The sequence below is a fragment of the Xenopus tropicalis genome, chromosome 3, assembly GCF_000004195.4.
Source record: "Xenopus tropicalis strain Nigerian chromosome 3, UCB_Xtro_10.0, whole genome shotgun sequence".
Lineage (NCBI taxonomy): Eukaryota > Metazoa > Chordata > Amphibia > Anura > Pipidae > Xenopus > Xenopus tropicalis.
In genome coordinates, this window is record NC_030679.2 from 50,775,560 (window position 1) to 50,790,159 (window position 14,600).

Below are 14,600 nucleotides of genomic sequence, written 5' to 3' on the forward strand. Positions count from 1 at the left end.
TGTTTTGCAGGTACCTAGGTGTTAATTTAAAGGACATGTAAACCCCACACACACAAATTTAATTAGTGAACAGCCTCAGTGGTTGTCCAGAGGTTAATAGTAAGGCTTCAACATCTCCTTAATCACTTAGATTTCCTTCTCCTCCTGTAACCCACTTGGCCCCCTCCCTCAGGAATTTGCTTTAATTTCTGGCTTGCCAGACATGCTCAGTTGTTCTAAACTCAGGTTACTAAACACGCCCCCAGTCTAGCAGCTAGTGAAGAGATGGCATTGCTGGTTCCCATAAAAACTTAGCTCTAGCTGTCTGCTTTAGTTTTTTTCTCCTGAGCTCTGCTTTACAATTACAGTGCTCAAACAAAGCAGAACTTTTATCAAAGACAGTTGTGCCTGTGTGAGCCTGTATTCTTGATGAAATGTATGCTGAATGTCTGTGTGTGTGTGTGTGTGTGTGTGTGTGTGTGTGTGTGTGTATGCTGTTTGCAGATTCAAATAAATGTAACTGATTACGTATCAGAGAAAAAATGGCCACCGGGTGAAAGCTGCTATTTGCTTTAGGAAAATGTGATGGTGCTGGCAAACGGAGGGGATATATTCAGTGGGGGAGACATGCCCAACTGATATATATTGTAGGCAAATGTAAGCTTTACATCTCCTTTAAAAAAAGGGAGATTTGGTCAGTAGGGTTTGCAGATGTGGGTCGATGTAGGTTAGCAGGTCGTGAGTCAGTGGTTGGTGGTTGCAGGATAAGCTTCTTCTGCGCTCTTCATCAATAATTGCAACTATTGCATATAGAAACTTTCTTAGCGCCAAGCTCTGAAAGAAGCACTTCAGTCTTGAAACTAAGCAAAATGCTTGCGAGATCAAAAAAGTTTAAAAAAATAAATAAAAATTTAAAAAATTAACTGATTTATACGACAGGTGACATGGTGCCAGGCAGCCCATATGTGGCTACAAAATTTACGTTTTTTAGATTTAAAGTATTTAAACTTGATACTGCCCTGCGTTGACATGTACCTGTTGTAATAAACCTTTTACCTGTTTGCATTTTGTAATTCTCAATATGTTTTTCTTGTGTATTTTCCTCTTGATTTTAGGCACCACCATGCAGGATAACATCAGACTTGCATCAGCTGGAGATGATCTTAAAATATGGGACTACTCATCCATGACTATGGTGGAGCAATTCAATCCACACAATACATCACACCCAGTATCATCCTTGTGTTGGAGCAGTAACAGTATCCTTGGACTAGTCATGTGGCAGATCTTTTACTAATGAGTAACCCTTTTGTTTGCACAAGTGACACCAGTTATTTTTCTCAAATTCAGGTCCCAAAAAAACTTTATAACAATTTGTGCTTTTGGTTATCATATAATGTAAAAAAATGTGTACAGGTGAAACGGCACCTCTTTTCAAAGTGTGTTACACTTTCCATCGGAAGGCTGTGGTACAACTGGAAAAGGCCCATGTTGTTAGCAGCCAAAAGAACATTTTTTAAAAGCTGTTCTAGCATTTCTTTCTTTGCATTCTTGACATATTGATGTATTAACAAGTTTAAATTATTTCACATCATATTAAAATGAGCAAATGATTCCATCCTCACACAAAGCATGGAGAACTATTGGTTGTAGATGTGATAATTATTAATTTTTTGTTCTTGTTTCTTTGGTCACAACTTCTCACAACTGCTGTAATGTAAGGAGGTTTTTAAACATATTGGGTTAAAACTTTACTGCCCGTAATGATTACATAAGGTAATATTGCCCTGTAGGTTTATATTTTGTATCTGTGCTGTTTCAGGTTTAAAATCATAGGGAAGTTTGGATCCCTGCACCTGTACTGCATGTATTTGTGGCATTACTAGCACTTAAAAACAAGGAGAAAGACCCTTACTCAAGAAGCACTTATACCATAAAAAGTCCTTGGACCTTTACTGAAGAGAAAATATAGCCCCCTTTTTTTTACATGAGCTCGTTCAGTTGGCCTTCATTTTCCAAAATCCAGTAAACTCTTCGATATATACAGAATCATGAATCTAATGACTCCATTTGAAAATCAACCAAAATCTCATAAGTTAACCCAATGCACTTTAAAACTATGTCTGAAGAATAGAAAATGAGTTAATGGATTTAGCTTTCTTTCTGTGTTGTGTGATTCCTGCATTAATGAGTCATTGATGGAAACAGAGTCAATTTGTATTAGGGCAATGGACCATTTCTGCTCAGTGAACAAATCTTTTTTTTTTTTTTTCCTTTTAGTATGTCTCTAGTGCAAACTAAGAAAACAATTACAAATCAGTACCTGATCCTTTATTCTTCTTGTACTATACGCTTTATAAACAGACATTGGTTAGGTCCATCGTAATAGGAAAAATAATTGGTGTACCTGTCAAAATGGCAGTTGTTTTATTTGCCTTTCAGCACAATTACCACATGTTCACAGCTGCAGTGATGCAGACAAAACTAAACAACAAACAAGGCAAAATAGCTTATGCTGAAGCCCCAAATACAATGTGTTGTGTGCTTCCATCCCTCCTAGATTTTTATAGTGTTTTGACCTGTCATAAATAACCAGTCTTCATTGTATGAAGAAAACAAACCCATAAAGACAGCTTTTCTGATTGTTAAGGGGCTTTTTGAAAATCAGTTATGTGTATCCAAGAGCTTTGTTCCTATCATTTCTAAATTGATTCGTTGGAAGAGCCATCCATCAACATTGTTTATAAATCGTAAAATATTTATTTGCGGAAACTCTTTTATAGGCTGTACTGATTTAATAGAATGCTTTGCTGTAGGAAACACGAATTCTTAGGCAATATACTTTTGTTTTTATTGCATATAACAGGCATATGATGCTAACCCCGTATTTTATTTTTTTTAAATCGTAATATTTTTTTAAACCATGGAACTGCCATGGTCTTGGGTCATTTGTTCATTTGCAAAAGCATACTTGCATTCAACTAGGCTTAGTTTTTGTGCAGTGTAGGACCTCTTTGTCTAGAACTTTTTTTGTCTGTTGAAAATGTGCAATGATAACTTGAAAAAAGAATCTCAAGGGGGAAACATATTTACCGTATTTAAGATCTGATTACTTTGCATGCATAAGCATTACTTCAGAACTACCTAATAGATACAGGTGTCACAATGCGTCCGGTTTGCCCTTATTTGTTGATATTAAGCCACAGGTAGGTTCAGATTATTCAGCTGTTAATTGGTGGTGTTTGTAGGTTTTATCACCTAGCAGAGAAGATTTAAACTCTGTGCAAGAGGAATTGGGCTGGGGGCCCCAGTTCTGTATTGTTCTATTGGGTTTGATTTCTGAACACATTCGATTTTCTCAGTATGACCTATAAACAAATTTTGCTTCTACATTTCTCTAGCATGAAATAAGAACAAATTCAAATAATTGGTCAAAAGTGGGAAGTAAAAGGAAGGAAAGGTCCGTAGTTTTAAACCATTATTAAAATATGAATTCATAATATTTGCAAAAACTTTGGGTTCTTAAGTAAAAGTGATGTGGATGAACATGACAGAAGTCAACTCTTGTCTTTCAGCACACTTATGGTATGGTTTGGGAGCGGGCAAGGGGAACTGTACAGGGCCACCAATAGGGATATTGTCGTGGGAGATTAGATTTCCTTTATAGGTTTTAGGTGAGTGAAGATTGGGTGGTGACTATGTTAAGTATGTTAGACTATGATAAAATAAGAGTACACCAAACAAATAGAGTAAAATAATGTCAAAAGCTGTCTGATTTAGGTAATTTTTATTATAAATACCTTAGCCAAAAACCTTTGACTGGTGTTTACTCACACACTGATATATACCTGTCATATTTAATTCCTCAAAAATCGTATGCAAAAATAAATATAGCTATAAAATTATACATAAAAAAATAAGAATCATCTCCTAAACGTCAAAAAATTATCTGAATAAGGACAGACAGCATGGCTAATGTTTTTTAAAAATGAGGCAAAATATATCCCCCTATTAAAAATAAATACATTGAAATATCCATAGATAATTTTATGGGACCAGAAGAAGGGGTGTTTTTTTCCTCAATATTTTCAAATCAGAGTAGATATTGTGTGTGTGTGTGTGTGTGTATATGTATGTATGTATATGTATATATATATATATATATATATATATATATATAATGTATCGGACCCCTTATCCGGAAACCCGTTATCCAGAAAGCTCCGAATTACGGAATGCCCGTCTCCCATAGACTCCATTTTAATCAAATAATTCAGAATTTTAAAACTGATTTCCTTTTTCCATGTAGAAATAAAACAGAACCTTGTAATTGATTCCAACTAAGATATAATTAATCCTTATTGGATGCAAAACAATCCTATTGGGTTTAATTAATGTTTTATTGATTTTTTAGTAGACTTAAGGTATTGAGATCCAAATTACGGAAAGACCCCTTATCCGGAATACCCTTGGTCCCCAGCATTCTGGATAATGGGTCCTATACCTGTGTATATATATATATATATATATATATATATATATATATATATTATAATGAGAGAGAGAGAACTGAATTACTGTATATACTCGAGTATAACCCTAGTTTTTTAGCACCCAAAATGTGCTCAAAAAGTCACCCTTGGCTTATACTTGAGTCAGGTGCCATGGGTCCCTCCAAACTAGCACCCTCTGTCTTTTGTGTTTAAATTAGGCCACCCGCAACCAGACCCTCCAGTGCCCTGGCCCGCTCCCAAGGTATCATTGTTGATAAAACAATTGTTTTGTTGACCCTCCACTTACAGAGCTAGTTTACAGTTTTTATTTGAAATAAATATTTAAAAATCTATTCCCCACTGATGCCTCATTTAATGTAATTTTATTGGTATTTATTTTGATGAAAGTTAGCAGTAGCTGCTGCATTTCCCACCCTAGGCTTATACTCGAGTCAATAAGTCTTTCCAGTTTTCTTAGGTAAAATTAGGTACCTCGGCTTATATTCGGATCGGCTTATATACGGTACCTTTAAAAAAAATTATATTTCAGATACAAAAAGGTGATGCATATAATGCTTAGAATGGCAATGTTACTTATAAAGCTGATTTTGCCCAACTACTCATTCATTTTCTGCTTTTAGAAGTCCTAAAGAGACCTTTTAGTATAAGGGCTGTGTGATAGACAAAATGTAGCCTTTCTTCCACACAGGCTATTACATTTTTATTTTACAGAACTAGAAATCCTGCAGGGCCCTTGCTGTGTTTTTTTTTTTAATCTGAGGAAGTGTTCTCGACAATTAGTTTTGTTCAGGTAACAAAGTTTAATTTTCTGTCAGCTAAGGATTCCCAGAGTATAAAGAGAATTGCATTTAGTTATCCACAGGGCTATAATATCTGTTACACTAGTTACTCTATGTCCTACTTTAGCACTGCTCTTTGAACAGCATCAGTAGTGTTATTTAGAGACAAGTTTGTTGTATTTTAGAAGTATAATGTTGCAGTTGCCTTTGCTTTGAATAGCAAGCTGAGCAAAACTTTCACATCAAAGGTACACAGACTAAAGCTAGTTCGCAAATTCCATTTTTTTCTCATTTTTAGGTTTCAGGCATTTTACAGATTAGATAACCAGTTCTTCTGCTTTTGAACTTGAAAGTGACCTTTGTTGATAGAAATGTGGAGAATACTAATATCCCTGCTTTGCACTGTCAGAAAATATCCCAAATGTTATTACATTGTCCATAACTACAAATTCAGATCATTTTCTGGTCACTGCTTCTGGCAGTGGTGATAAAATTGTTGTTTCAAGCTGTAAATCTAAACCTGTTCCACTGTTAGAGCTTGCAGAAGGGGTAAGTATTACACTTGCTATGTTCAGCTTTTGCTTCTCTAATAGATGCTGACCACCTACTAGGAATTAAAATCAAAGCACATGTCTAATAGGCTTGTACATTTATGGTTATTATATATATATATATATATATATATATATATATATATATATATATATATATATATATATATATTATATAATTAGTATTTTCCCATCAGAAATGCTTAACTGATAAGTTTGCAGCATTCCCATGCCATTCTGTAGAGATCCCTGCTCTTTCAGCCCCAGACCTGCCTTCCCTAATACTTTCTCTTTTCCAGAGAAGCCAGGAAGATAAAATTGGAGAGAATGATGAACCCTAAATCTGGCTACTTATGGGCAGATTTATTAAAATTTGTATTTGTGTAATGTTCGTGTGTAATGTTTTTAAAAAAGCGCGAATGTCTACTCAATTATTTAATCCGAATAAAAAAAATGCGAACGAATGCAACGCACAACAAATACAATTAAGAATACGGAAACCTTGAAATACTAATTTTCATGTGATTGCAAATCAAAAAAAAGAAATTAAAGAAAGATTTTACAATTTGATAAGGACAGCTCCCATTGACTTATACATTACTTTGACAGCTTTTAGATTGCAAAATTATGTTTTCATCCTTTAAGTTAATGTTCTTTTATATAAGACATCACTTTATTTGCTTTAGTAGCCACAGAATGACACTGCCTGGAATTAGACAACTTGTTATCTACAAATATCCCCAGATTCTTCTCAATTAAGGATCCCCCCCAACATACTACTAATTAGTGTGCAACTCACATTTATATTATTTCTTTCAAAGTGCATAACTTTCCAGCATTGAATTTAATTTTCCATTTTGCTGCTCAGTTTTGTCAAATTGCTCTGCAAAGCGGCAGCATCCTGCATTAAACTTATAGTTTTGCACAATTTAGTATCATCCTCAAAATTAGAAACAGTACTCTCTATGCCCACCTCCAGGTCATTAATAAACAAGTTAAAAAGCAAAGGACCAAGGACTGACCCCTACAGTACCAATTAGAAAATGTTCCATTTACCACCACTCTTTGTAATCTATCCTTGAGCCAGTTCTCTATCCAAGTACAAATATTCTGTTCCAGGCCAATATTCCTCAATTTGATCATTAACTTTGTGTGGTACTGTATCAAAGTCCATGTAGATGACATCCACTGCCATTCCAGCGTTGAGGTTCCTGCTCTTTCCTTCATAAAAGGCAGTTTAAATTAGTCTTGGAAGATCTGTTACGCATAAAACCACTCTGGCACAAATTTATAGTACAGGTATGGGATCCCTTATCCGGAAACCCATTATCCTGGAAGTTCTGAATTACAGAAGGCCCATCTCCCATAGACTTAATAATTCAAATTATTAAAAATGATTTTCTTTTTTTCTGTAATAATAAAACAGTACCTTGTACTTGGACTAAGATATAATAGATCCTTATTGGAGGCAAAACAATCCTATTGGGTTTATTCAATATTTAAATGATTTTTAGCAGACTTAAGTTATGGAGATCCAAATGACAGAAAGATCCCTTATCCGGAAAACCACAGGTCACGAGCATTCTGGATAATAGGTCCCATACCAGTATTGTGATTTGCAATGTATTCAAGTATCCTATCCCTTATTACCCTTTCCAAAAGATTTTCTACCACTGATGGCAGTCTAAGAGGCCTATAGTTTTTAGGCTGCAAATGAGATCCCTTTTTGAACTGAACCATGTTAACGATTTTCCAGTTTATCACCCTGCCAGAAAAATACAGAAAATTCTTGTTTTAGAATACACAATTTAAGTTTGATTTGAGAAATTGAAAAAAAAATACAGTGGTTTAAATTCAGAGGTTTAAACCTGTGTACCCAATATTGAGAAAGTAGACTGCTGGCTACATTGCATTTTACACATACTGTAAAGCGTTACCTGGGAAACTTGATGTTACATCTTTAATACAATAGCAGGGTCGGAATGGGGGGTGAAGGGCCCACCGGGGGTCCCTGCAGGTGCCCGCGCCGCCTTCCCCCCGCCGCAGGGCCCCCCACCCGACATCCTCCCCCGAGCGCGTCAATTTAACGCGTCAGGGGTCCCTGAAAAGAATTGTTGCGGTTGGAACACACACACACGTATTGTGCCTGCAGTACACTAATCAGAGGTAAATGCTCAGAAGTTGCTATAGTTTACTGCACCAAAGTGTTTTTATCCAGTCTGTAAATTAGTTGTAGTGAAATATAAAGCATTTTAAGTAGAAATTAAATGCTTAACTTTGCACTTTAAAGCAGCAGTGAGACTAACTTTAGATATTCTTTACTCTCAATAGAAAAAACAGACCTGCGTTAATTTAAATTCTAGTTCGCAATATGTAGTCAGCGGAGGTCTGGATAATACTGTGAACATCTGGGATTTAAAATCTAAAAGACTTCATCGATCCTTAAAGGTAAGTTAGTGCTGTAAAAAACCTAAAATGATATTGAGTAGCCTGCAGCTCTGAATATTTTCATAGCAAACTGGAAAGCCGAATGTATTTGAAATGAAATGTATTTGTTTCTGAGCACTCACTGAAGTCGATCACTTCCAGGATCACAAGGATGAAGTTACGTGTGTTACATTTAATGCGAATGACTGCTATGTTGCCTCGGGCTCTATGAGTGGAGAAATCATATTGCATAATGTAACTACTAATTTATCCAGCACACCTTTTGGTCATGGAAGCAGCCAGGTACTGTAAATAACATTATTACATAGAATTCCTTTTTTGTTTAATTAAAAAATTGCATTCTTTATATATTGTGCTCCTTTATTCAAAACAACAACACATTTTATCTTATATATTAATGTTTTTGCAATATTCCAGTACAGTGTAGGTTTTTAGCTCTAGATTTTTCATTTACAACAGATGGGGAAATTTGGGCAGTAATCTGGAGATTAGTTTACTTTTGTGTTAAAGAAAAGACAACTTACCATAACCCATCCAAATGATCCCAGTACATGCAAGCATTCATACATATGCATATATACTTACATATAAAAAACATGCTGTAGAATTTACTATAGCTCTGGATGTTACACCAATCTAAGAAGTCGTCCAAGCTCCCTCAGGAAGGAATTAATGAAGTTTGCCTTACTTCAACCAAATATTTTGTTTTTCAAGCTTAAATGGATGGCCATTTAGAAAGACATTTATAGACACTAGGAAGAATGCAAATGTGGCATTATCTTATATAAGTAAAGCTCAGCCATTTAAGTCACATTGCTCTAAGTTCTAATGGATAGTTTGTTTTAACAACAACTGTTACTATCCTGGAGAGAGGTTGAAATACACAACCTCTTCCTTCAAGAATGTTATACATTATATGGCCAAAAGTATCCAGACACCTGTGTCTCATCCTGAAACCAATTTATTTATATAGAGTTGAGCCTATGTGCTATAACAGCCTCTACTGTTCTTGGAAGGCTTTGCACTAGATATTGTAATGTTATGGGGGGATTTGTTTCCATTCAGTCACAAGAGCATTAGTAAGGGTGGGTGTTAAGGCCTGGTTCTGGTTGGTATTCTAGTTCATACCATATGTGTTCAGTTGGGTGGAAATCAGGGGTCTACAGGCTAGTTAGGTTCTTCCGCTTCACTCCACCTATCTCATTAAACCAGTTGTGCTTAAGGAAATTATTTTTTTGAAGCAGGAAGGGACCATCCCAAGCCACTGCATCAAAGTAGGACTTACATTATTCTAAAAAATGTCACTGTACTCCATAGTTGGTACTGCAGTGCTATGCTGGAATATTCACCTTTTTTGTGGACACTAGGGGGCACATTTACTAATCCACAAATCCAAATGGGAAAAATTCGGATTGGAAACGAACATTTTGCGACATTTTGCAAAACTTTCAGACTTTGCATGATTTTGGAAGCCTCCCATAGGACTCAATGGCACTCTGCAGCTCCAACCTGGCCCAAGAAAAGTCACGATACTGAAGCTTGAATGAATCCGAAACTTTCGTACTCGGCGCGAAGGCTACGAAAAAGTCGCGACAATTCGCGCAAGTCGTAAGGCTGCGAAAACATCGCGACAATTTACGAAAAAAATCACAAAATACCGAAAAAACGCATTCGGCCGCTTTTCGGACGTTCGTGGATTAGTAAATGTGCCCCTAAAGGTGTGTAACAAAGGTTTTGTGTGGCAGTAACCATCCTACTGCTTGATCTGGTACTTGGCACTTAGTTCTTGTGGTAACGTTGTTCTCCGAGACAGTTTGGAACTTGACAGGGGTGTTCCGGACATTTTCAGATTGTGTGTATGGATACATTTGGCCATATGATTTATATGCTTTTTTAGCTTTCTGGACCTTCAAGACTAACATTTAATGCAGTGAGCAAAGTGTGTTTAGGAGAAGCCATCTTTCCTGTATAGTTTCTCTTTCTTTTATCATCTGTGGTAAATTCTAATAATCAATGTGATCTAATTTAAGTTTATTTTTTCAGCCAATACGACATTTGAAATACTCCTATGTTAAGAAGTCCCTTCTAGGAACAGTGTCTGATAGTGGCAGTGTAACCCTTTGGGATGCAAATAGCCAAAATCCATATCATGTGTTTGAAAGTGCTCACAAGGCCCCAGCCTCTGGAATATGTTTTTCTCCAGTGAATGACTTGTTGCTTGTGACCATCGGACTTGATAAAAGAATTATTTGTTATGATGTATCCAGCAAGATGTAAGTAACAGTTTTGTCATTGCTTAGGTCAGGAAATAGAAGGAAATTCTCTCAAGTATAATGTGAACTGTTGACTTTTGTTTCTGTAATTCCTGGCTACAAGGGAAATGGCACATGGGGTGTTTTGATTGTATACCTTTTAATTGCTGCCTATGCATTGTGTAATGGGATTTGTAAATCCCCCAGAACCATTATGGAACAAAAAACTATCAAGTGAAGAAGTGCCTTTTTTTCCATAGCCCTTACTGGGACAGTGTCCTGCCAGAAAAGCTTTATTGTTAAATGTAGCACCTATACTTTTACTTTTTTATTATTTATGAGACTGATTAATAATGTTGCAGACTTTCCATTACATAGGGAATAATGTACCCATATTGTAAAATATAAGGAATAATGTATCCCTGTTGTAATATATAAATCAAGGAGCTCCATGGCTATATAAAGTTATGAAGCCCAAAGGCTGAGTGCTTTTATGCTGGCCAGGTGAATCATAAGACAGAAAGTACCTTACTAAGCATTGAGGACATCATCATTCACTGATTATAAGGATATAATTTACATAATATTCATAACTCTTGTGTATTATACTGTATATATCTTTCTCTGTTATAGTACAGGTATGGGACCTGTTATCCAGAATGCTCGGGACCTGGGGTTTTCTGGATAAGGGATCATTCCGTAATTTGGACCTCCATAACTTAAGTCATTTAGATATTGAATGAACCCAATAGGATTAGTTTGCCTCAAATAAGGATTAATTATATCTTAGTTGGGATCAAGTACAAGGTACTGTTTTAGTGTTAGAGAGAAAAAGGAAATCATTTTTTTAAATTAGAATGATTGGCTTATAATGGAGTCTATGGGAGATAGCCTTTCCATAATTTGGAACTTTCTGGATAACGGGTTTCCAAATAAGGGATCCCATACCTGTATAGTAGCTGATTTGGCTATATGCTAAATCGCCACCATACTATAACACAGGAACCCCTAAGTCACTGGGTGTTGGCAAATGTTAGTCACCTCCCATTGATTGCAATCGCTTACCTGATATTACAGGCTGGTGCTTCTGTTAGCAGAAAACTTGTGCTCGGCGAGCCTCTTCCTCCTACTTCCTTTTTTACATGGATGCTTTAACTTAAACAAAAAAAAAAAGCTGGCTTTTTTTCTCTGCTGAACATGTGTCAGCCTGGTGGACTGGAGTACCCCAGGCCAGTCCAGTTTTTGCTGTTTCTGAATGTTACCTGTTTATTTTGTTTTTTTTTTAGTCTCCTGCAAACTGTAGTGGCAGAATCTCCCCTAACAGCAGTAGATTTCATGCCAGATGGTGCAACATTGGCAGTTGGCTCCTCTCGTGGGAAGATTTACCTTTATGATTTAAGAATGTTAAGTTCGCCTGTGAAAACAGTTAGTGCTCACAAAACATCAGTACAGTGTATACAGTTTCAACACAGCAATATTTACAAGGTGAGAAAAGTTATATTAATTAACCATCTCATTACTACTTGGCTTGTCTATTACTTTATTATTGCACTGCATCCTGAAATATTTTGACCCGGGCATCACTTGACTTTCTCTTATACTCACTTTTTTGCTCCTCGTGTCATTTTGACATTGCCTTATACCCACACTTCCTTTTTATTCCAGTGTTTCTTCCCAGTCCCTGCTTTACCCCTAAATGCTCCCTCTTTGCCACTGCTTTCTTTTTCTGTTCTAACTTTCTTTTTCCTGTTATTTCTGCCTTGACCGTCTCCTCCTCAGTGGGTAATGAGGTAAGCCTGCCTTCCCTGCTTATGCTTAATATCTGTGCAGTAAGTGACTGATTTCACTGTATATGGCTGAATCAAATTACTTAGTTTCTTGCTGCTGCTTAATTCATCTTATTGTTTCTTCATTTTAGCCAACGTTGTTAATGGGCCATGTTCTAAAGTGCTAGATATAAGGCAGCAGATCCCTTCTCTTGGGGAGCTACTGGCTATGGTGCTTTTTTTTCTGCATATATAGCAGTAATCCCCGACCAGTGGCTCTTTTTAAATTCCTGGCTTGGTGGCATGTTTTTGTTGAATAAACACAAGATGTACTATCTAACAAAGCCTTCTGTAGGCTGATAGTCTGCATAAAGGCTACCAAATAGCCAATCACAGCCCTTATTTGGCACCTTCATGAACTTGTGTTGCTCCCCAAGTCTTTTTACATGACAATGGTTTACAAGTAAGAAAGGTTGGGGACCCCTAACATATATCATAGCTGGGGAAGCAAGCTGACAACAAGAAGAGATTAGACAGGTAGGGTTAGATTACTTAGACTTATCTTAAAGGAGACATATTGGATAAGTGGGAAAAACCCTAATTTTGTAGGCAATTATGAATAATATATGGTGCTGGTTTCACTTTGGGCTAAACATTAATCCTATCTGTAAAAACGGCCCCTTTATTGGAGCTCCCTATAGATCCTATCACTTCTCTGTCCATGTTTGAAATGAAGAGTGGGTGTGTCCTAACAGTCCCTGCCAGAAGCACAGTAGGAGGGGGAGAGCCAATCACAGCCCTGCAGTCACACAAGCACAGACAGGCTTCAGTTCCCTATCAGGTCAGCCTACCTGCTGATTGGTCCCTATCCTACAGTGCAGTGTACTGAGGGCCGCTCCCCTGCACATCCAGAGAATTCAGCCAGCAGGAAATGGAACAGATGGGCGGGGCTAGTGGGTTTTGGTGGAATAAATCAGTCCAAAACACAATTTTTTTAAGCACAATCCTTTTATATCTAGAGGAGTATAATTCACTGGTACATTCTTAATTTTTATAGGATATGTCTCCTTTAAAATGTCCCTTAGCTGTGTTACGTGCTGCTTTTATCCTGATTCCATCGCTCTATTCCATTAAATACCAATTCTGATTGGCCCATGATGTAAACTTTTCCACAGGAGAGCTGACCTGTTCTTTTTAGAAAGGTTCTATATATAGAACCTTTCTAAAATTGTATGTCTTATTTGTACAACATTACCTAAAATTCTCTTTCCGTAGCTTAGAAACAAGCAAAGCCCTTATTCATTCTTTAGTCTACGGCAACTTATTTTCACAGGCCTAGTTTACTCCAGCTTAGCTCATCCACATCCTATTTTGACTTATGGCTGCTCCCATATGCAGATTCCTTCACTGGCTCTCATTTACATCAACTTAAAATAATGAAATCTTGCCCTGCAGCTTAGCTCTGATCTCATAATACACAGTTTTATATTCCCTACACTCCAACCTCTACTTTTATTTTCTCTCACCCCGCAGTTTTTCTCAAGCTTTGCCTGTTTATTAATTTCACTGTCACATCTTATAAGTCTCTTGTAAATGCTAGGGGCCTAAATCCAGGATTGAGGTTAGGATTTGGCTGAATTCTGCGGTTTTAGGCAAACGATATTCAAACCTGTGTGGCTATTGCCAACACTGAGCATTATAGAGCATTGTAGAGACACTGAGCATCCTCAGGACGAGGTGGTTGGTTATTAGAATTGAAAACCTTGGTGAAATGATGGGCCCTTAACTAGCTTGCCTGAGTAGTATTAAGGTGTCTTTATTATTAAAAGCTTTTTTTTTTTTTTTTACCTCAGTATCTAATTATCTTCCCCCAATATTCTTTAGGCCAGTGCTGTCCAACTTTTGCGGTGCCGAGGGCCGGAATTTCTCTCGCATACATGGTGGAGGGCCGCTTATGGAAGACAATTTTGACCACTCCCCCTTTAAACCACACCCACTTCAAACCACACCCATTTTATCACAATGGTGGTAGTGCAGCAAAACCCCAAATGCTTGTCCTCACTCACACCATCATTCATATGTGAAAGAATTATAATATTTCATATTAAGACGTACCCTTATATTCCATATGCCTCCTCCTCCCCCGTGGAAGCAACTCCCAGCATATAATTACACACCTTCGGGACCATTTTATTGCTATTTCCAACTGCTAACAAACTCCCAAAACAAACCCCTGCCAGGCTCACCTCCCACAGGCAGCATAGGGTAGGCAGAGTATGGCACACACAGGCAGGGTAGGGCAGGGAGGATA

At 37.1% G+C, this 14,600-nt stretch overlaps 1 protein-coding gene across 3 annotated transcripts in view; it reads left to right on the top strand.

The window, feature by feature from the left end:
* Nucleotides 1-14,600, top strand: part of nedd1 (NEDD1 gamma-tubulin ring complex targeting factor) — a 37,871-nt gene that overhangs the window by 3,244 nt on the left and 20,027 nt on the right. For all 3 annotated transcript variants that reach the window (XR_001924168.2, NM_001078988.2, XM_012959244.3), the window contains 6 exon segments: nt 1,095-1,238; nt 5,727-5,821; nt 8,155-8,271; nt 8,413-8,553; nt 10,315-10,544; nt 11,810-12,008. Coding sequence is in view for 2 of the 3 variants with exons in the window: in NM_001078988.2 (NP_001072456.2) it covers nt 1,095-1,238; nt 5,727-5,821; nt 8,155-8,271; nt 8,413-8,553; nt 10,315-10,544; nt 11,810-12,008 (926 nt within the window). In the remaining variant the exon portion in view is untranslated.